Consider the following 22,056-nt stretch of genomic DNA (forward strand, 5'->3'; position numbering starts at 1 on the left):
ATTTTTCGGTTTTTTGATTTTTCAAGTTTTCGATTTGTTATTTTAATTGTTTAATTTTTCAGTTTTAACTTTTTTCGATGTCTATTTTTCGATTTCTCAGTGTTTTGGTTTGTCGACTTTTCGGCTTTTTGATTCTTCGAACTTTCAGTTTTTCATCATTTCAGATTTGGGATTTTTCAATTTCTCGATTTTTCAGTTTTTCGATCTTCAATTTTCCGTTTTTTAAATTTTTCGATTTTTAAAATTTTTTATTTTTCAATTATTCGATTTCTCGATTTATCAAAATTTCAATGTTTCGATTGATCCAATTCTCGATTTTCTTATTTTTCAAATTTTGGGTTTTTTTAATTGTCAATTTTTAAATTTTTCAGTTTTTAACTTTTCGACTTTTCAGTTTTGGGCTATTTCAATTAATCAATTTTTCGATTTCTCGATACTTCAGTTTTCAAATTTTCACTTTTTCGATTTCCCAATTTTTCGTCCTTTCAGTTTCGGATTTTTTTAATTTCTCAATTTTTCAGTTTTTCGATTCTTTGATTTATTATATATATATATTTTGTGTGTATTTTTTTAGTTTTCGATTTGTCCTTTTTTCGATTTTTCGACTTTTCTTCGGCTTTTCGTTTTTCCAATTTTTCTATTTTTTATTTTTTCGAAGTTTTAATTTTTTTTAATTTTTCGGTTTTTTTGGTTTTACAATTTTCGTTTTTTTTTATTCAATTTTTTGACATCTCAGTTTTTCGATTTTTAAATTTTTTTGATTGTCGATTTTTAGATTTATCGATTTTTCAAGTTTTCAGTTTCTCCATTTTTCAACAATTCAATTTTGGGAATTTTTAAATTTTTGATTTTTAAAATTTTTTGATTTCTCAATTACTGGATTTATCGATATTCCGACGTTTCAATTTTTCAAGAATTGTTCGATTTTTCGATATCTCGATTCTTCAATTTCTGACGTTTCTAAATTTTTGATTTTTCGATTTCTCAATTTCTCGATTAACAAATTTATTGATTTTTCGATTTCTCGATTTTTTAACAATCCAATTTTGGGAATTTTTAAATTTTTTATTTTTATTTTTTTTTTATTTCTCAATTACAGGGTTTATTGACATTCCGACGTTTCAATTTTTCAAGAATTGTTCGATTTTTCGATATTTCGATTCTTCAATTTTTGACGTTTCTAAAATTTTGATTTTTCGATTTCTCAATTTTTCGATTAACAAATTTTTTGATTTTTCGACTTTTCGATTTCTCGATTTTTTAACAATCTAATTTTGGGAATTTTAAAATTTTTTTTGATTTCTCAATTACTGGATTTATCGATATTCCGACGTTTCAATTTTTCAAGAATTGTTCGATTTTTCGATATTTCGATTCTTCAATTTTTGACGATTATAAAATTTTGATTTTTGGATTTCTCAATTTCTCGATTAACACATTTTTTGATTTTTTGACTTTTCGTTTTCTCGATTTTTTAACAATCCATTTTTGGAAATTTTTAAATTTTTTATTTTTTAATTTTTTTGATTTCTCAATTACTGGATTTATCGATATTCCGACGTTTCAATTTTTCAAGAATTGTTCGATTTCTGAATATTTCGATTCTTCAATTTTTGACGTTTCTAAATTTTTGATTTTTCGACTTTTCAATGATTCGATTTCTCGACTTCACGTTTTTCCGTTTTTCAATTCAATGTTTCAATTTTTCAGTTTTTCGAATTTCAACGTTTTAGATTTTTGGATTTTTAGCCTTTTCGATGTTCCGGTTTTTTAAATCTTCGACTTTTCGAATTTTCAATTTATCGATTTCTCGATCTTTCGATGGCTCGCTTTCTCGGATTTTCGTTTTTTCGACGTTTCGGCTTTTCAATTTTACAGTTTTTCGAATATTAAGGTTTTTAATTTTTCAATTTTTCGATTTCTCAATTTTTCGATGTTTCAGTTTTTGGATTTTTTAACGATTTATCACTTTTTCGATATTTCAGGTTTGGGATTTTTCAATATTTCGATCCTTTATTTTTCGATTTTTAAATTGTAGATTTTTCATTTTTTAAATTTTTTGATTTTTTTGGGGTTTCGATTTCTCGATTTTTTCATTTTCCAACTTCTTGGTTTTAGATTTTTGGTTTTTTCAATTTTTCGATTTTTAAATGTGATTTTTCAATTTTTAAAATTTTTCTACTTTTCGATTTATCGAGATTTCGATGTTTCAATTTTTCGATCTCCCAAGTTTTGGATTTTTTTAATCTAAAATTTTTCAGTTTTTCAAATTTTAGCTTTTCAATTTGGAGCTATTTCGATTTCCCAATTTTTCGATTTTTTGATTTCTCGATTTTTCCATTTCTCGATCTCTTGATGTTTCGATTTCTCTGTTTCGGTATTTGAAATTTTTCGATGTTTCGATTTCTCGATTTTTCAGCTTTTCAATTTTTCGGTTTTTCGGATTTCGAAATTTTTAATTTCTCAATTTTTTAAATTTTTGATTTTACTTTTTAGATTTTTAAATGGTCGATTTTTCATTTTTTCAGTTATTCGATGTTCCGATTTCTCGATCTTTTGATTTTCAAGTTCTCGGTTGTAAGACTTCGGTTTTTTTAATTTTTCGATGTTTAAAATGTAATTTTTCGAATTTTCAATTTTTCAATTTTTAAAATTTTACAATTTCTCGTTTTATCGAGACTTCGATGTTTCGATTTCTCAAGTTTTCGATTTTTTAATTTTAAACTTTTCGATTTTGGGCTACTTCAATTTCTCAATTTTTCGATTCTCGATCTCTTGATATTTCGATTTTTCGGTATTTCAATATTTTAAATTTTTCGATGATAAATGTCTTGGGTTTTCCATTTTTCGACTTTCGGCTTTTCAATTTTTCAGTTTTTTAATTTTTTGATTTTTTTATTTTTCGAGTTTACGATTTTTTGACCGATTTCTTGACATAGCGGTTTTTGATTTTTAAAATTTTTCGACTTTTCGACTTTTGGATTTCTTGATTTTTCAAGTTTTCGACTTTTCAATTTTTCAACAATTCAGTTTTGAGAAATTTTCAATATCTGGATTTTTCATTTTTTCGATATTTTATATTTTCGATTTTTTAATGTTTTGATTGCTCGATTTTTCATATTTCGATTTTTCGGTTATTCAGTTTTTCGATTTTAAAATTTTGATTTTTCAAATTCTCGTTCTATCGATATTTCAAGGTTTGAATTTTTCGATATTGCGATTTTTCGGAAAGCATTATTTTTTTTTTAATTAGTAAAGTGAGTGACAAAAATATAAATCATCAAACGCCTTAAAAAAAATAATTTAAATTTCAAAAGAATTTTTTAAAAATTTTGTTCGTTCAAGAAAAGACTGAAAATCGTTAAAATAGCCAAAAGAAACAATTACTGTCAACAACAGCACAACGTGGGTCCCCGCGCTGCCTTTCCGTTAGTCATGTAATGTATCACTTCCGGAATTTGCCACCCAATAAATCACTCTCCCCTTTTCAGTTGACCTTCCCCCAGCACACAAACACCGTCAAGCTTCACATATATTTATTCAAAAAACATTAAATCACACTTGAAGGAATATAGACATTAGCCCTTGCAGCTCCTCTCGTGCACTTCCACCCTATCCGGATTGAAGGTCCTGGAGCAGAACTGACACGGCACCAACTGACTTAAGTGGGTCTTCCACTTCGCGTCGTTCGTGGCTTCGTAATCAATTTTCCCATCCTCTGCAAAGGAAACGAAATTTCGAGCACACACATAACATGGGGTTGGGGGTGAGTTTAAGGTCACTCACCCTTCTTGCGATCCGTGTGATAACGCGCCATTCATTGCGGCGGCGGATTAAATATTTTAAAATATCTCGTTAATAATTGAGGGGTAAGTGCTGACCGAGACGCGGTCGAGGTCGACAACCCCTATCGATTATTTTTTACCTTCACATTCGTTCGAAGACGTGCATATGAGGGTTGTTCGACGGGGGTCAAGAAACTGGTTAATTAAGGTGAGTGGAAGTTGCAGTACGAGAAATTTTGCAGGTTTATCAAGGGGGGGGATTTGGTTAATGATTATCCCTGTGTAAACTGTTCTAAGCTTATTTACGTCATAGGCGTACGTCTGTTTTATTGAATGGTCTGTTGACGTTAGTGAGCATGAATATTTGATTAGGAAGACGTAGTGAATTTTTTATGTGGTGTGATGTAACAAGGAATTGGTGAAAATGTAGGTTATCAGATGATTGTTTCGGATGTCTAACAAGTTGAGTTATTGAAAATTTTATCTTGTGGTTGTAGGATTGTTAATGTTTTGTTATGATAGCGTTAATGTTTGTTTGTATACTTGACGTTGGAATGGACCGATTGTTAATGTTCTCAAAAGATAGTGTTGTGTCACGTGGAGTTTTCAAACTGAATACGAAAAATAAAAAAATACCATACCTACTGTATTAAATACCAGGTGACTATTAATGATTCTGGATTGGCAATTCTGAAATATTGACAGCAATATGGCAGCAATGTTAGCTTGTCAGTTCATAGTTGTCAATTTTGACATCAGCGTCTAAAAACAAATGAGAAGATGGCGGCTACTCAATTGGTGTTCAAAATTTGAATTTGACATCGAGTGCATCATCATAAAATTTTAAATATGTTGCCAACCTAGCAAAAAAATCGCAAACATTTATAACTCGGTATATTTGAAGCTATTTGAAGATAACCAACTGAAGTAATACTAACTTTGTGAAAAATCGAACAATCGAAAAATTGAGAAATTAAAAAAATTAAAACATTGAAAACATTGGAACACCGAAAAGTGGAAAAATCGAAAAATCGAACTATCGAAACATCAAAAAATCTAAAAATTTAAAAATCAAAAAATTGAAAAATTCCTAAAACTAAACTGTTGGAAAATTGAGAAATCGAAAACTCGAAAAATTGAAAAAACAAAAAACTTGACTTTTCAGTTTTTTGTTTTTTCAAGTCAGTATCAAAGAACTGAGAAATCGAAAATTCAAAAATTTAAAAAATTGAAAAACCGAGAAACCGAAAAATCCAAAATTTAAAAAACAGAAGAATTGAAAAATCGGAAAAATGAAGGATCGAAAAGCTGAAAAATCGAGAAACTGTAAAATTTCAAAACTGAAACAACGAAAAATTGGGAAATTGAAATATCCAGAAACCGAAAAGTCGAAAAATTAACAATTTTAAAAGTCTAAAAATTGAAAAATTGGCACATCCAAAACTTGAAAATTCGAAAAATTGAAAATATAAAACATCGAGAAATCGAAAAGTCGAGAGGTTGAAAAATCTAAAAATTGAAAAATCGAAAAATTGAGAAGCCTAAAAATCTAAACCGAGAATCGAAAAATCAAAAAATTAAAAAATAGAATTAGCTCAAAATCGAAAAATCGAAAAAGTTAAAAACTGAAAAAGTGAAACCTTTTAAATTAAAAAAAAAATGATCGAAAACTTGAAAAATCCAATAAATTGAAAAATCGAAAAGCTCAATGGAAAACCTGAAATATCGAAAAATAAAAATTTTAAAAATCGAAAAATTGAAAAATCGAAAAATTAAAAAACCGAATTAGCTCAAAATCGAAAAAGTTAAAAACTGAAAAACTGAAAGCTTTAAATTGAAAAAAATCTATCAAAAACTTGAAAAATCGAGAAATAAATTGAAAAATCGAAAAATCGAGGATTTTAAAAATCGAAAAATTGGAAAGCCGAAAAATTTAGAATCAAGAAGTCGAAAAATCGGGAAATGGAAAGATCAAAAAACTAAAAAACCTAAAAATTCCAGCAATCGAAAAATCGAAAAGTTGAAAAATCGAAAAACTGAAAAATCTAAGAAAAATCGAAGAATCGGAAAATTGAAAATGCCTAAAATTGAAACAACGAAAAGTGAAGAAATTGAAAATTTGAAAAAACGAGAAATGGAAAAATCTAAGAACCAAAGTCGAAAAATCGAAAATTTCAAAAATCGAAAAATTCAATTTTAAACATTGAAAAACCGAAACATTTAAAATCGAGAATCGAAAAATTGAAAAATTAAAAAATCGAATTAGCTCATAATCGAAAAATCGAAAAAGTTAAAAACTGAAAAAGTCAAAACTTTTAAATTAAAAAAAATTGATCGAAAACTTGAAAAATCCAGAAGTAAATTGAAAATCGAAAAATCAAGATTTTATAAATGGAAAAATTCAAAAATCAAAAACTCGAAAAATCCTATAAATTGCAAAATCGAAAAGTTCAATAGAAAACCTGAAATATCGAAAAATAAAAATTCTAAAAATCGAAAAATTGAAAAATCGAAAAATTAAAAAACCGAATTAGCCCAAAATCGAAAAAGTTAAAAACTGAAAAATTGAAAGTTTTAAATTGAAAAAAATCAATCGAAAACTTGAATAATCGAGAAATAAATTGAAAAATCGAAAAATCGAGGATTTTAAAAATCGAAAAATTGGAAAGCCGAAAAATTTAGAATCAAGAAGTCGAAAAATCGAAAAACTAAAAAACCTAAAATTTACAAAATTGAAAAATCGAAAAAGTAAAAATTCCAGCAATCGAAAAATCGAAGTTGAAAAATTGAAAAACTGAAAAATCTAAGAAAAATTGAAGAATCGGATAATTGAAAATACCCAAAATTGAAACAACGAAAAGTGGAGAAATTGAAAATTTGAAAAATCGAGAAATGGAAAAGTCTAAAAACCAAAGTCAAAAAATCGAAAATTTAAAAAATCGAAAAATTCAATTGTAAACATTGAAAAACGGAAACATTCAAAACCGAGAATCGAAAAATCAAAAAATTAAAAAATAGAATTAGCTCAAAATCGAAAAATCGAAAAAGTTAAAAACTGAAAAAGTGAAAACTTTTAAATTAAAAAACATTGATCGAAAACTTGAAAAATCGAGAAGTAAATTGAAAAATCGAAAAATCAAGATTTTAAAAATGGAAAAATTCAAAAGTCAAAAACCTGAAAACTCCAATAAATTGAAAAATCGAAAAGTTCAATGGAAAACCTGAAGTATCGAAAAACAAAATTTTAAAAATCGAAAAATTGAAAAATCGAAAAATTAAAAAACCGAATTAGCTCAAAATCGAAAAAGTTAAAAACTGAAAAATTGAAAGTTTTAATTAAAAAAAATCAATCGAAAATTTGAAAAATCTAGAAATGAATTGAAAAATCGAAAAATCGAAAAATTTTTAAAGCGAAAAATCAAAAAATTTAAAAATTGAAAAATTAAAAACTGGAAAAATTGAAGAATCGGAAAATTGATAAACTGACAAATCGAAACATGAAAAAATCTAAAATTTTGAAAATCTAAAATTTAAAGATCGAAAAACCGAGAAACCGAAAAATCCAAAATTTAAAAAATAGAAGAATTGAAAAATCGGAAAAATGAAGGATCGAAAAACTGAAAAATCGAGAAACTGTAAAATTTCAAAACTGAAATAACGAAAAATTGGGAAACTGAAAAATCGGATCTTCCAAAAAATGAAAATTGGAAAAATCGGTAAATCGAAAAATCGAGAAATCGAAAAATTGAAAAACTGAAAAATCCAGAAACCGAAAAGTCGAAAAATCAAAATAGCTCAAAACTGAAAAATCGAGAAATACATTGAAAAATCGAAAAATTAACAATTTTAAAAGTCTAAAAATTGAAAAATTGGCACATCGAAAACTTGAAAACTCGAAAAATTGAAAATATAAAACATCGAGAAATCGAAAAGTCGAGAGGTTGAAAAATCTAAAAATTGAAAAATCGAAATAGCTCAAAATCGTGAAATAGAAAAGTTAGAAACTGAAAAACTGAAAAATTTTAAGTCAAACAAAAAAAAACGATCGAAAATTAGAAAAATCGAAAAACCAAGAAATAAATTGAAAAATCGAAAAATCAAGAATTTTAATAATCGAAAAATTGGAAAACCAAAAAATCCACAACCAAGAAGTCGAAAAATCTAGAAATCGAAACATCAAAAAACTGAAAAAGCTAAAATTTAAAAATTTAAAAAATTGTAAAACAACATATCGACGAACTGAAAAATCGAGAAATAGAAAAAACTAAAATTTAAAAAAATTAAAGAATCGAAAAATTGAAAAAACTCAAAATTGAAACATCAAAAAATTGAAAAATCAAGAAATCGAAAAGTCAAAGAACCGAAGTCGAAAAATCGAAAATTTAAGAAATCGAAAAATTCAAAAATCAAAAACCTGAAAAATCTAAAAATTGAAAAAACGAAAAGTTGAATTGAAAACCTGAAATATCGAAAAATCAAAAAATTAAAAAATAGAATTAGCTCAAAATCGAAAAATCGAAAAAGTTAAAAATTGAAAAATTGAAAACTTTTAAATTAAAAAAAATTGATCGAAATCTTGAAAAATCGAGAAATAAATTGAAAAAGCAAAAAATCGAGAATTTTAAAAATCGAAAAATTGAAAAATCGAAAAATTAAAAAAACGAATTAGCTCAAAATCGAAAAAGTTAAAAACTGAAAAATTGAAAGTTTTAATTGAAAAAAATCAATCGAAAATTTGAAAAATCGAGAAATAAATTGAAAAATCGAAAAATCGAAAAATTTTTAAAGCGAAAAATCAAAAATTTTAAAAATTGAAAAATTAAAGATCGAAAAACTGAGAAACCGAAAAATCGAAAATTTTAAAAATAGAAAAATTGAAAAATCGGAAAAATGAAGGATCGAAAAACTGAAAAATCGAGAAACTGTAAAATTTCAAAACTGAAATAACGAAAAATTGGGAAATTGAAAAATCGGATCTTCCAAAAAATGAAAATTGGAAAAATCGGTAAATCGAAAAATCAAGAAATCGAAAAATTGAAAAACTGAAAAATCCAGAAACCGAAAAGTCGAAAAATCAAAATAGCTCAAAATTGAAAAATCGAGAAATACACTGAAAAATCGAAAAATTAACAATTTTAAAAATCTAAAAATTGAAAAATTGGCACATCGAAAACTTGAAAACTCGAAAAATTGAAAATATAAAACATCGAGAAATCGAAAAGTCGAGAGGTTGAAAAATCTAAAAATTGAAAAATCGAAATAGCTCAAAATCGTGAAATAGAAAAGTTAGAAACTGAAAAACTAAAAATTTTAAGTCAAACAAAAAAAAACGATCGAAAATTAGAAAAATCGAAAAACCAAGAAATAAATTGAAAAATCGAAAAATCAAGAATTTTAATAATCGAAAAATTGGAAAACCAAAAAATCCACAACCAAGAAGTCGAAAAATCTAGAAATCAAAACATCAAAAAACTGAAAAAACTAAAATTTAAAAATTACAAAAATTGTAAAACAACATATCGACGAACTGAAAAATCGAGAAATAGAAAAAACTACAATTTAAACAAATTAAAGAATCGAAAAATTGAAAAAACCCAAAATTGAAACATCGAAAAATTGAAAAATCAAGAAATCGAAAAGGCAAAGAACCGAAGTCGAAAAATCGAAAATTTAAGAAATCGAAAAATTCAAAAATCAAAAACCTGAAAAATCTAAAAATTGAAAAAACGGAAAGTTGAATTGAAAACCTGAAATATCGAAAAATCAATAAATTAAAAAATAGAATTAGCTCAAAATCGAAAAATCGAAAAAGTTAAAAACTGAAAAATTTGAAAACTTTTAAATTAAAAAAAATTGATCGAAAACTTGAAAAATCGAGAAATAAATTGAAAAAGCAAAAAATCAAGAATTTTAAAAATCGAAAAATTGAAAAATCGAAAAATTAAAAAACCGAATTAGCTCAAAATCGAAAAAGTTAAAAACTGAAAAATTGAAAGTTTTAATTGAAAAAAATTACTGGAAAATTTGAAAAATCGAGAAATAAATTGAAAAATCGAAAAATCGAGAATTTTTAAAGCGAAAAATCAAAAATTTTAAAAATTGAAAAATTAAAAACTGGAAAAATTGAAGTATCGAAAAATTGATAAATTGACAAATCGAAACATGAAAAAATCTAAAATTTGAAAAATCTAAAGTTTAAAGATCGAAAAACCGAGAAACCGAAAAATTCAAAATTTAAAAAATAGAAGGATTGAAAAATGGGAAAAATGAAGGATCGAAAAACTGAAAAATCGAGAAACTGTAAAATTTCGAAACTGAAATAACGAAAAATTGGGAAATTGAAAAATCGGATCTTCCAAAAAATGAAAATTGGAAAAATCGATAAATCGAAAAACCAAGAAATCGAAAAATTGAAAAACTGAAAAATTCAGAAACCGAAAAATCGAAAAATCAAAATAGCTCCTAATTTGAAAAATCGAGAAATACATTGAAAAATCGAAAAATTAACAATTATAAAAGCCTAAAAATTGAAAAATTGGCACATCGAAAAATTAAAAATATAAAACATCGAGAAATCGAAAAGTCGAGAGGTTGAAAAATCTAAAAATTGAAAAATTGAAATAGCTCAAAATCGTGAAATAGAAAAGTTAAAAACTGAAAAATTGAAAAATTTTAAGCCAAAGAAAAAAATCGATGGAAAATTAGAAAAATCGAAAAATCAAGAAATAAATTGAAAAATCGAAAAATCAAGAATTTTAATAATCGAAAAATTGGAAAACCAAAAAATCCACAACCAAGAAGTCGAAAAATCTAGAAATCGAAACATCAAAAAACTAAAAATTGTAAAACAACATATCGACGAACTGAAAAATCGAGAAATAGAAAAAACTAAAATTTAAGAAAAATTAAAGAATCGAAAAATTGAAAAAACCCAAAATTGAAACATCGAAAAATTGAAAAATCAAGGAATCGAAAAGCCTAAGAACCAAAGTCGAAAAATCGAAAATTTAAAAAATCGAAAAATTCAAAAATCAAAAACCTGAAATATCTAAAAATTGAAAATACGAAAAGTTGAATTGAAAACCTGAAATATCGAAAGATCAAAACTTTTAAAAATCGAAAAATTGAGAAGCCTAAAAATCTAAACCGAGAATCGAAAAATCAAAAAATTAAAAAATAGAATTAGCTCAAAATCGAAAAATCGAAAAAGTTAAAAACTGAAAAATTGAAAACTTTTAAATAAAGAAAAATCGATCGAAAACTTGAAAAATCGAGAAATAAATTGAAAAATCGAAAAATTAAGAATGTTAAAAATACAGCAATTCAAAAATCATAAACCTGAAAAATTCAAAAATTGAAAAATTGAAAAGTTGGATGGAAAACTTGTAATATCGAAAAATCAAAAATCTTAAAAATTGAAAAACTGAAAAACCAAAAAATCTAAAACCGAGAATCAAAAAATCGAAAAGTTAAAAAACCAAATTAGCCCAAATTCGAAAAATCGAAAAAGTTAAAAACTGAAAAATTGAAAACTTAAATTAAAAAAAATTGATCGAAAATTGAAAAATCTAGAAATAAATTGAAAAATCAAAAAATCAAGAAGTTTAAAAATCGAAAAATTCAAAAATCAAAAACTTGAAAAATTGAAAAATTGAAAAGTTGGATGGAAAACTGGAAATATGGAAAAATTAAAAATTTTAAAAATTGAAAAACTGAAAAATCGAAAAATCTAAAACCGAGAATCAAAAAATCAAAAAATTAAAAAACCAAATTAGGTCAAGATCGAAAAATCGAAAAAGTTAAAAACTGAAAAATTGAAAACTTTTAAAATAGAAAAAATCGATTGAAATTGAAAAATCGAGAAATAAATTGAAAAATAAAAAAATCAAGAATTTTAAAAATCGAAAAATTCAAAAATCAAAAACTTGAAAAATTGAAAAGTTGGCTGTAAAACTGGAAATATCGAAAAATCAAAAATTTTAAAAATCGAAAAACTGAAAAATCTAAAATTCTAAAATTCTAAAACCGAGAATCAAAAAATAAAAACGTTAAAAAAACCAAATTAGGTCAAGATCGAAAAATCGAAAAGTTAAAAACTGAAAAATTGAAAATTTTTAAATTAAAAAAATCAATCGAAAACTTGAAAAATTGAGAAATAAATTGAAAAATAAAAAATCAAGAATTTTAAAAATCAAAAAATTCAAAAATCAAAAACCTCAAAAATCCAAAAATTGAAAAATTGAAAAGTTGAATGGAAAACCTGAAATATCGAAACATCGAAAATTTTAAAATTCGAAAAATTAAAAAACCGAATTTGCTCAAAATCGAAAAAGTTAAAAAATGAAAAATAGAAAAATCAAGAATTTTAAAAATCGAAAAATTGGAAAGCCGAAAAATTTAAAATTAAGAAGTCGAAAACCGGGAAATGGAAACATCAAAATACCGAAAAACCTGAAATTTAAAAAATCGAAAAATTAAAATATCGAAAAATTGAAAAATCGAGGAATCGAAAAATCGAAAAGTTGAAAAATAGAAAAATGTTTTGGGATTTTTTCGTTTTAATTGAAATATCGAAAAAGTGAAAAATCAGGAAATGGAAAAATGTAAGAAATAAGACCCAAAATCGAAAAATCGAAAATTTAAAAAATCGAAAAAATCAAAAACGTGAAAAATTCAAAAATTAAAAATATCGAAAACAACATTGAATAACCGAAAAATTTCAAAGTCAAAAAATCGAAAGATTGAGAAATCAAAACTCAAAAAACTGAAAAATCAAAATTTTAATAATTGAAAAATTAAAATATGGAAAAATTGGAAAAACCCAAAACTGACATCGAAAAATTGAGAAATTGAACAATCGACAAATCGAAACATCCAAATTTCGATAAAACGAGAAATCGAAAAATTGAAACATCGAAAAACTAAAAAATTTAATAACTGAGATATTTTAAAAGTCGAAAAATTGAAAAATCGGGGAAAAATAGAGAAATCGAATAGTAGAAAATTAAAGAACCAGAAGGTTGAAAAATCTAAAACCTAAGAAAAATTGAAGATTCGAAAAATTGAAAAACCCAAAACTGAAACATCGAAAAATTGTGAAATCGAAAAATCGAAGTCGAAAATTAAAAAATCGGAAAATTGACAGTCTGAAAAGTGGAGCAGTCAAGAAATGGAAACACTGAAAAGTCGAGAAGTTGAGAAATGGGAAAATCAAATAATTGGTAAATAATAAAGCTGAAACACTGGAGAAAATGAAAAAATATAGAAATAAAAAATTTGATGAATCGAGGAACTGAAATTTCGAAAAATTGAGTAATAATTGTATGTAATTCGAGAAATTGAAAAATGGAAAAATGAAGAATACAAAAACTGAAAAATTCCTAAACTGAAATATGGAGCAATTGAGAAATCAAAAAGCCGAAAAATCGAAAAATTGAAGCCTTAAAATCGAAAAATCAAAAATCAAATACCTGAAAAATAAAAAAATTGACATCTAGGATATAAACCACAAGTTCTGAACTTTGTTACTTTTTTACATTTAAGTAACATTTATTTGCCAAAATTTAGTTTAGTTTCGGAAATTATCTGTCTAATAAAAATCTAGACAGACGGCAGACAGACAGACGGGACAGGCAAACGGAAACGGGAGACCTATTTTGTCGTACTCTACGGGTCTGAAACGTCGAGAACATATGAAAGTAGCCAATCGCCTGATAGATTCGATTAAAATGCTTTCTTAACTTACGATCGGGAAGTGAAAAATCACAAACATTAATAGTCACTCAGTATTATATACAGACTACTCGGAGAGTAGTAGTTTTCACGAAAAAATCAAAAAATAACAAAAACCCTATAACCTTGACATATTGTTCACTAAAGAAACTCGGATGATAGTTTTGGTCTACTTCGGGGACGACGACGTGGCGGGAAATTGAAATCCTTAAATTTGATTGGACAGCTTCGTTAAAGTTGACTACATTGACCAAAAATTTAAGTTTTGTGTCAAAAATTGGACCGCACTACATAATGTCAATCTACTGTGTCTCATTGTCATATATTCGGTACCTCAGACGATCTCCTTGGAAGTACCGTTTCATCAATCGAAAAAATGAGGTGCTTACAAGTTCTTTGCAGTGCAGCCAACACTCCCGCCCCTCCCCTTCACCCGCAAGTCAAGTCACCCGTCACGTCATCCCCGTCAAAATGAAGTAGTACCCATTTCATCCCCCCGCCGCAACCGCGCCCCCAAAATGGACGTTTTTTTGGACAGATCCCGCAGCATGCCGAACATCCGGCGGATGACAAGCGTCTTCACCGACAACGTCCACGAGGCCGTCTCCTCCGTCGCCCTCACCGCCCGCACCGCCGGCCATGAAACCCGCCAAGGCTGCATCGAATTCGTGCCCATCATCCGCGACGCCGCATCCTCGGGGATCGAGGCCGTCCACAGCGTCGCCTCCAGCGTCATCGAAAGAAGCCGCCACATCCCGGAGTACCTCTCCAGCCTGCAGCAGTTCCTACTGTCCTTGTTCTCCTCAGTGTCCCACTACATCGGCTCTTTTTGGCACAGACGCTCCGATCAAGCGAGTTCGCCTCAATGACATTTAGTGACATGAATAAATTTTGATGATCATTGACGTTTGTTTGAGTAAATATGTAGTGAGTAGTACTTTCGGGGAATTCAGAGGATGGTCGCTGGGTCGACCCGTGTCGGGATTTGAGTGGGTGAAGAGTTGGAGCGGGATGACGCAGCCGATGCCCAGGGGATCACACAGCAGAGTGAGACTGAGTCCGTCAAAGAATTTGGAGAGGGCTAGGAGCGAGAGTGAGCACAGATCCGAGGAAACCAGGAGGCCATCGGGATCAGTTTTCACCTCGATTGTGGATTTCATGGGCGGAATTGGGGCTGCTGTGGGGTTGTCGGACAACAGGAGAAGAGCCACCTCGAGGGAGAGCTTGTTCGAGTGGTTCATGGTACTACTGAACTTCGGCAAGGACTTCTGCCTGTACCTCCGCAACCTCCCCATCAACTTAAACACGCGCATGCTCATGGTACCGGAACCCGTCTATCACGAAATATAAACAATAAATTCTGACAAAGTACTCACGTGTAAACTTAATGTCGGGCTTGAGGGGCTGCGGACGTCGCTTATTCGGGGGCAACTTGTCATTCTCGATCTTCCACATCTTCAGACATTGAGGTTCGTGGATGTAGATTGAGTTCACGGTGAACAAGCGACCGCAGATGTAACAAGGGAACATGGGGGATTTTTTTCCCGACGAGGGACGATCTTGGGTACCACCTTTGGACGAAGTGGATTCCCGCTCCGGTCGTACCTTGGCTGGGTCTAAACACAACATTACACTTGTACCACAAGGGGTTAGAAAACTCACCCTTCCGAACAGGTTCTGGGCCACGGATATCCGGGGGGAGACAGTCGTTCTCTGCGTGCCACTTCTTCAGACACTGCTTCTCGTGGATTTTGAGGGAATGCGCAGTGAACATCTTACCACAGATGTAGCATTCCACGTTCGGAGGACCCATGGGTGAAGAAGGTACCGATTTGTCTACGGAGGATTTTGACTGAAAAGCGAAAATGCACGGTAGTGCGATTATAATTAAACGGGTAAATTTTCCAAAAAAAAAAAAAAACACACACAAACGGTAACAATAATTTATTATCATTAGAGGTTAGTTTTATTACAGTCTGAAATTGCGTCTTCTTCACGGTCGCGCTTGTGCTCGTTGTACAACCAACTAGAACAGAATTATTATTAAAGTCATACTATCAAAAATTAGTGGTACCAGAAGATGAAGAGCGACGGTACCGTGAGGGCCCCTCCCACCAGAAAGAACGTCCCCGGCAGACTACTAATGGTGTGCTTGTACACTATGCTATACAGCGGTCCGTACACAATCGGCACCAACGCCTCCGACAACCCAAACAGCGAATTAATCTTCCCTAGCTCGTCAGGTGGTACTAGTTTCGATATAATAGAACGCATAGCGATGAAAGTGGTACCGTTGAGAATCTCGATCAAAGCACCTGAAGAACACTGGTTTAGGTAACGTAAAAATAGATAGTGAGCGTACCAGCGTAAAAGACCCAGGCGTTGGGGGCGAAGGCGTACACCACGGACGCCACGATGCGGCTAGCGCTTGAAAGAAAACCCAAAGCGGCGTCGTCGATTTTTAAAATTTTCGAAAATAAAATTAGAGAGAAGAGGGTTCCTGAAACAAATGTTTTAGTTTTGTTTGGGGGATAAGGGACGTACCAAGCATGTGAGTGATCACGTAAAAAGTCGAGTATATGCTGTAGTCAACTTCGTTCCAGCCGAATCTGTAGCGGACGAATAAGTACAAGACGCTTACTTCGCCTGAAAGAGTACGGTCAATTGGGTACGAAACGGTACTTTTTTGGTTTCGTGTAAAACTGAGTTTTTGGCGCAGTCTCCGGAATTTTCAATAGCGGATTTATTTTTATTTTTATAAAATATTTTTGGAAAAAAGTCGAAATTGTATAACAACATAGTTTTTAGAATTAGTTATACAGGGTGACTCAAAAAATCAATGAATGAACTTGTAAGTGCTATCATAAAAAAAAACGCAAAATCAAATCTTAATATTTTTCGAAAAAATCTGGAGTTTTCGTAGTTCTTTTGTCTTCGATTTTACAATTTTTTGTTTTTTATTTTTTTTATTTTTTCAATTTTTCCATTTTTCAATTTCTCGACCTTCAAAATTTTCAGTTTTTCGTTTCTTCAATTTTTCGATATTACTGTCCTTCATTTTTCGATTTTCCTGTTTCCTCAGTTCTTGATTTCCAATTTTTAGATTTTTCCAAGTTTTCATTTTATCCTTTTTCGTTTTTCACTTTTGATTTTTCAATTTTACAATTTTGCAATTTTTCCTTTTTTCTTATTCGAAAAGTCGAAAAATTGAAAAATCGAAAAACTGAAAAAACCAAATATTTGAAAATCGAAAAAGTGGAAAATCGAAAAATTAAAAAACCCAAAATTGAACAATCGAAATATTGAAAAATTGAAAAATCCGGAAAAACAAACATTGAAAAATTATAAATTTTAAAAATCTAAAATTCAAAAACCGAAAAATCTAAAAGCGAGAAGTCAAAAGGTCGAAATATCCGAGAATTGAAACATCAAAAACTGAAAAATCTAAAATCAAAAAATTCAATTGGAAAAATCGGGAAATTGAAAAATCTAAAATTTTAATAATGAACACACCAAAGAATCGAAATATTGAAAAATCCCAAAACTGAAATATCGAAATATTGAAAAAACACAAAACTGACATCGAAATATTGAGAAACTGAAAAACTGAAAAATTAAGAAAGCGAAAAGTCTAAAAGCATCGAAGTCTTAAAAGCAAAATTAAAAAAAAACGAAAAATTAAAAATCAAATACCTGAAAAATCCAAAAATCGAAAAGTCGAAATGTCGAAAAATCGAGTTCTCGAAAAGTCGACTAATTAAGATGAAAAATATATTAATGGCGAAATCGAGGAATCGAAAATTTAGAAACGTCGAAGATTGAAAAATCTAAAAATTGAATCGATATCTAGGATAAAAATGCAACCCGGATTCATAAACCACAAGTTCAGGACTCTGTTACTTTCTGACATGACAATTGTAAAGTCGAAAAATCGAAAAATTCTTCGGATTTTTCAGTTTTGACTGAAATATCGAAGAATTGAAAAATAGAAGAAAAATTGAAGAATCGAAAAACTGAAAAACCCAAAGCTGACCAAACCAAAAATTAAGAAATCGAAAAATATGAGAACCGAAGTCGAAAAATCTAAAATCTGAAAAATAAAAACCCTCAAAAATCTTAAATTGAAAAATCGAGAAACTGATTTGAAAAATCGAAAAATTAGAAAAATTTTAAAATCGAAAAATCGAAAGATCCAAGAATCGAAACATCAAAAACTGAAAAATCTAAAATCAAAAATTCCAAAAATTGAAACAGAAATATCGAAGGACTGAAAAATCGAGAAACTGGAAAATATAAAATTTTAATAATGGAAAAATTAAAATATCGAAAATTAAAGAATCGAAATATTGAAAAAATTCAAAACTCACCTCGAAAAATTGAGAAATTGAAAAACTGAAAAATCAAGAAATCAAAAGTAAAAAAATCAAAGCCTTAAAATCGAAAATTAAAAATCAAATAAGTACCTGAAAAATCTAAAAATTGAATTGAAATTTTCGAACATCAAAAATGAAGAAATCGAGAAATGGAAAAATCAAAAAATCGAAAAATCAAAAAATCGATCTATCCAGAAATTGAGGAATTGAAAATCAAAAATTTAGAAATGTCAAAGATTGAAAAATCTAAGAACTGAAAAATCGAAAAGTTGAAAAATAATTGTAAAATTGAAAAAAAAAATCGAGAAGTCGAAAAGTGAAAAATCGAAAACCCGATAATTTGAAAAACCGAGAAATCGAAAAATTGTTATATCTACAATTTTGGCTTTTTTACAAGAAATTCAACACGGATTCATAAACCACAATTCAGGACTTTGTTACTTTCTAACATGAAAATCATAAAGTCCAAAAATCGAAAAACCTGGGAATTTTTCAGTTTTGACTGGAATATTGAAAAATTGAAAAAGCGAAGAAAAATTGAAGAATCGAAAAATTGAAAACACGCAAAACTGAAAAAGGAAAAATTGAGAAATTGAAAAACTAGGAAATTGAAAAATATAAGAACCGAAGTAGAAAAATCGAAAATTTAAAAAATGGAAAAATTGAAAAACAAAAACCTTCAAAATTCGAAGCACTGAAAAATGAAGAATCTCAATCTAAAATTTTAATAATGGAAAAATTAAAATATCTGAAAGTAAGTTAATCTGAGAATTGAATCGAAAAACTGAAAAATTGTAAAACTGAAAAATCGGAAAATCGAGAATTCGAAAAGTGAAAAAATCGAAAAATCGAAAATTTGAAGGATCGAAAGATTGAAGAATCGAAAAATGAAGAATAAAAACAATGAAAAAATCCAACACTGAAATATCGAAAAACTGAAAAATGGAAGTTGAAAAATCGAGAAACCGAAAATTCGAAAAACTGAGAAATCGAAAAATTGTTATCTACAATTTTGATTTTTTTACAACAACTATATCTAGAATAAAAATTCAACACAAGTTCGGGACTTTATTACCTTCTAACATAAAAATCGTAAAATTGAAAAATCGAAAAACTAAAAATCCGAAAAAATAAAAAAATCCAAAAACTGATAAAACTAAATATTGTAAAATCGAAAAAGTGAAAAAGCGAAAAACTGCAAATCGAAGAACTGAAGAAACGAAAAATCGGAACCTTGAAAAATTAAAAATCGAGAAACTTAAAAATTGAAAAAATTGTAAAATCGAAAAATTATAGAATCGTAAAACTGTAACACTGGAAGATCGAAAAATTGAATTTTGCAATTTTTCCTTTTTTCATACGAAAACTTGAAATCGAAAAACTGAAAAATCAAAAATCAAAAAAGTGAAAAATTAAAAATTGAAAAATCGAAAAGACAAAAATTCCAAAAATCTAAACATCGAAAATTCCAGAAGTCGAAAAGTTAATTGAAAAAATGAGAAATTGAGACAGACCAAAATTGAAAAGCTAAAAATTGAAAAACTGATAAACATGGAATTAAAAAAATCGAAAATTGAAAAATCGAAAATTCAAGAAATTGAACAATCGAAAACAACAATCGAGGAATTGAAAAATCGAAAAATTTAAAAAATAAAAAACTGAAAAATCGAAAAATCAAACATTTTAAAATTCGAAACTTTGAAAAACCAAGAAGTTGCAAAACCGAGAAATCGAAACATCAACAAATTGAAATATTGAAAAAATTAAAAATCGAAAAATGCTAAATCGAAGAACTGAAGATACGAAAAATTCAAACACTGAAAAACTAAAAATCAGTAAACTTAAGATTAAAAAAAAATTAATGAATCAAAAAATTGGAAAGAGAAAAACGAATCGTATCGAAAAATTGGAAATGCCAAAAATTGTACAATTGAAAAATTAAAATCGAGAAATTGAAAAATTAAAAAACGAAAAATTGAAAAATCGAATAAAGGAAAAAGTTTTAAAATTCAATAATAGAAAAATGGAAAAATTCTAAAATCGTGAAATTGAAAAAGTGATTTTTTTTTAATTATAATTATTATTAGATGCATCTTTAAAATGAAAACTAGAAAAATTGCAAATCAAAAATTGAAGAAACGAAAAATTAAAAAATCAATAAACTGAAAAATCTAAAACTGGAACTGAAAAATGATAAAAATCAAAAACTGAAAAACGAAAAACGGCAAAATCGAAAAATTGGAAAATCGACAAGTTGCAAAGAAAAGTTCGAAAGAAAAAACGAAACTAATCGAAAATTTTAAAATCCCAAAAATTTTAAAATCGAAAAATTATCGTCAAAATTGTTAAGTCGAAAAATGCAACAGTGAAAGATGGCAGAATTAAAAAATTAAAAATCGAAAAATTGAAAAATCGAATAAATGAAAAAGTTTTAAAATCCAATAATTGAAAAATGGAAAAATTCTAAAATCGTAAAATTGAAAAATTTTTAAAATCGTAATTATAATGACATATATAGACACAAATTTAAAATGAAAAGTAGAAAAATTGCAAATAAAAAATAATTGAAAGAACGAAAAACTAAATATTTGAGAGACTGAAATCTAAAATTGAAGAAACGAAAAATTAAAATTTCTGAATTTTGAAAAATTTAATATGGAAATCTCGTGAAATTTCAAATCGAAAATTTGCAGAATCTAAAAATTGAAATGTCCAAAATTTGAAAATCGGAAAATTGAAAAATTAAAAATAAATGTAAAATTGAAAATTTGAAGAAACGATAAATTGAAAATATTGATATTGGAAAAAAAAATTATAAAACCGGCATTGAACAATCGAAAAATTGAAGAAACACGAAAAATGAAAAACTGAAAAATCGCAAATCGGAAAACCACAGAAACGAAAAATTGCAAAATTTAAGAATTCAAAAATTTAAGTTGGAAAATTGGAAAACTGAAAAATTTAGACTTCAAAAATCGAAAAACTGAAAAAAAAGAAATTCTGCCAAAATAATCTTCGACCAATTTTGGCTCAATCCTGAAAACTCAGTTTTACACTCACCACAATGGACCATAAGTAGAGGCTAAGTTTGACTGTGGAAGTACCGTACCGTGCATGGGTCCCACAATCACCATACACAGAACCATCATGGTGCAAATCCTCGCCTTCCTGTTGCGTTTGCCTTTCTTAAAAGCCACCCGAAAGGTCTCCGCTACGTGTTTCACGTTGAAGAAATCCTTCAAGAAGTTGGTACCAATCGTGGTACCTTCACTTGGAATTTCCTTCACGACGAACACACCGTAGCAGAACCCGACCAGATAGAATAGCAACGCCAGGGAGAAAATCCCGTAGAACCCAATATGCTTGTACAGAATCCCACTCAAAGCATTCCCAACCGTGAAACTAATATTGACGAAGATGTTCACCGCTCCTATTCGCAGTGTCCTGGTTTGCACACTCGTTATTCCCCCGATGTAGCTGAAGATGGCCATGAACATCGCGAACCAACCCCCAGTCAGTGACGGTGGTACCGCTTCGAAGAACACGTTGTACTCCACTGGTAGTTCGTAGTAGAAAAAGGTGCAAAAGAGAAGTCCCATACAAGTAACCATCTCCCCTATGATGGGTCCTAAGAAACACGGCTTCCTTCTTCTGTGTCTGTCGCTCCACGAACCCAAGAACATCAACAGTAGCGATGGTACGAAGCTCTGGATCACGTTCTTCCAGGCGTTCATCGTCGCTACCAGCTTCTGGACGGCCACTTCGTCGCTCTGGTTGTACCTTTCGGTATCCCGCAGTACCATCGCATCACAGGTCCCGTCATCCAGTTTCAAATTCACCCGGCACGCTTTGTCCATGTTCAGGTTCTGGGTGGCGAGGTTGGCCATGATGCAGGGCAGGACGAAGCACATGAGGATGGGCTCCACGGTGATGTTGCTCAAGACGGTGCGGATTTTCGCCACCCATTCCTGGCAGTACCGGCGTACTTTTTTGGATTCGCTATCCATTGTTGCGTTTGAAGCGAACCATTCTCACCATTATCGGTGGGAACACAACGCGTCGTCACTCAGTCAAACGGACAAGAATGAAGAGTTTTTTTATTTGATTAAGTAATTGCCGACTGTGTGTGTTAAAATACGACCGGAAACGTGTGACGAGAGGAATGA

The 22,056-nt window shown here is 29.1% G+C and overlaps 2 protein-coding genes across 2 annotated transcripts in view; both read right to left on the bottom strand.

The window, feature by feature from the left end:
- LOC135124146 (splicing factor Cactin-like) overlaps positions 1 to 22,056 on the bottom strand; it is a 66,317-nt gene that overhangs the window by 13,738 nt on the left and 30,523 nt on the right. The window contains exons 8-9 of the mRNA XM_064049016.1: positions 15,180 to 15,369; positions 14,894 to 15,133 (exon numbers count right to left, since the gene is read on the bottom strand). Coding sequence (XP_063905086.1) covers positions 14,894 to 15,133; positions 15,180 to 15,369 — 430 coding nt within the window. The remainder of the gene's footprint in view (positions 1 to 14,893; positions 15,134 to 15,179; positions 15,370 to 22,056) is intronic.
- LOC135124139 (probable peptidoglycan muropeptide transporter SLC46) lies at positions 15,447 to 21,957 on the bottom strand. Its single transcript, XM_064049010.1, has 5 exons — positions 21,000 to 21,957; positions 16,062 to 16,163; positions 15,880 to 16,017; positions 15,592 to 15,832; positions 15,447 to 15,543 (listed from the first exon to the last, which is right to left on the bottom strand). Exons 1-5 carry the CDS (start codon positions 21,895 to 21,897, stop codon positions 15,471 to 15,473), a joined length of 1,452 nt encoding a protein of 483 aa, XP_063905080.1. The 5' UTR covers positions 21,898 to 21,957; the 3' UTR covers positions 15,447 to 15,470.

This window comes from Zophobas morio, unplaced genomic scaffold (assembly GCF_036711695.1).
Source record: "Zophobas morio isolate AGI-343-1 ecotype UQ-CSIRO unplaced genomic scaffold, CSIRO_AGI_Zmor_V1 ptg000007l, whole genome shotgun sequence".
NCBI classification, from domain to species: domain Eukaryota; kingdom Metazoa; phylum Arthropoda; class Insecta; order Coleoptera; family Tenebrionidae; genus Zophobas; species Zophobas morio.

Excerpts from the sequence above, each read along its gene's own strand:
- LOC135124139 (XM_064049010.1), bottom strand. The coding sequence starts at position 21,897 with ATGGATAGCGAATCCAAAAAAGTACGCCGGTACTGCCAGGAATGGGTG. Across the intron at positions 15,833-15,879 it reads CGCCTGGGTCTTTTACGCTG|GTGCTTTGATCGAGATTCTC; the intron begins GTACGCTCACTA and ends AGTGTTCTTCAG. Across the intron at positions 15,544-15,591 it reads CCGTCGCTCTTCATCTTCTG|TTGGTTGTACAACGAGCACA; the intron begins GTACCACTAATT and ends ATTCTGTTCTAG.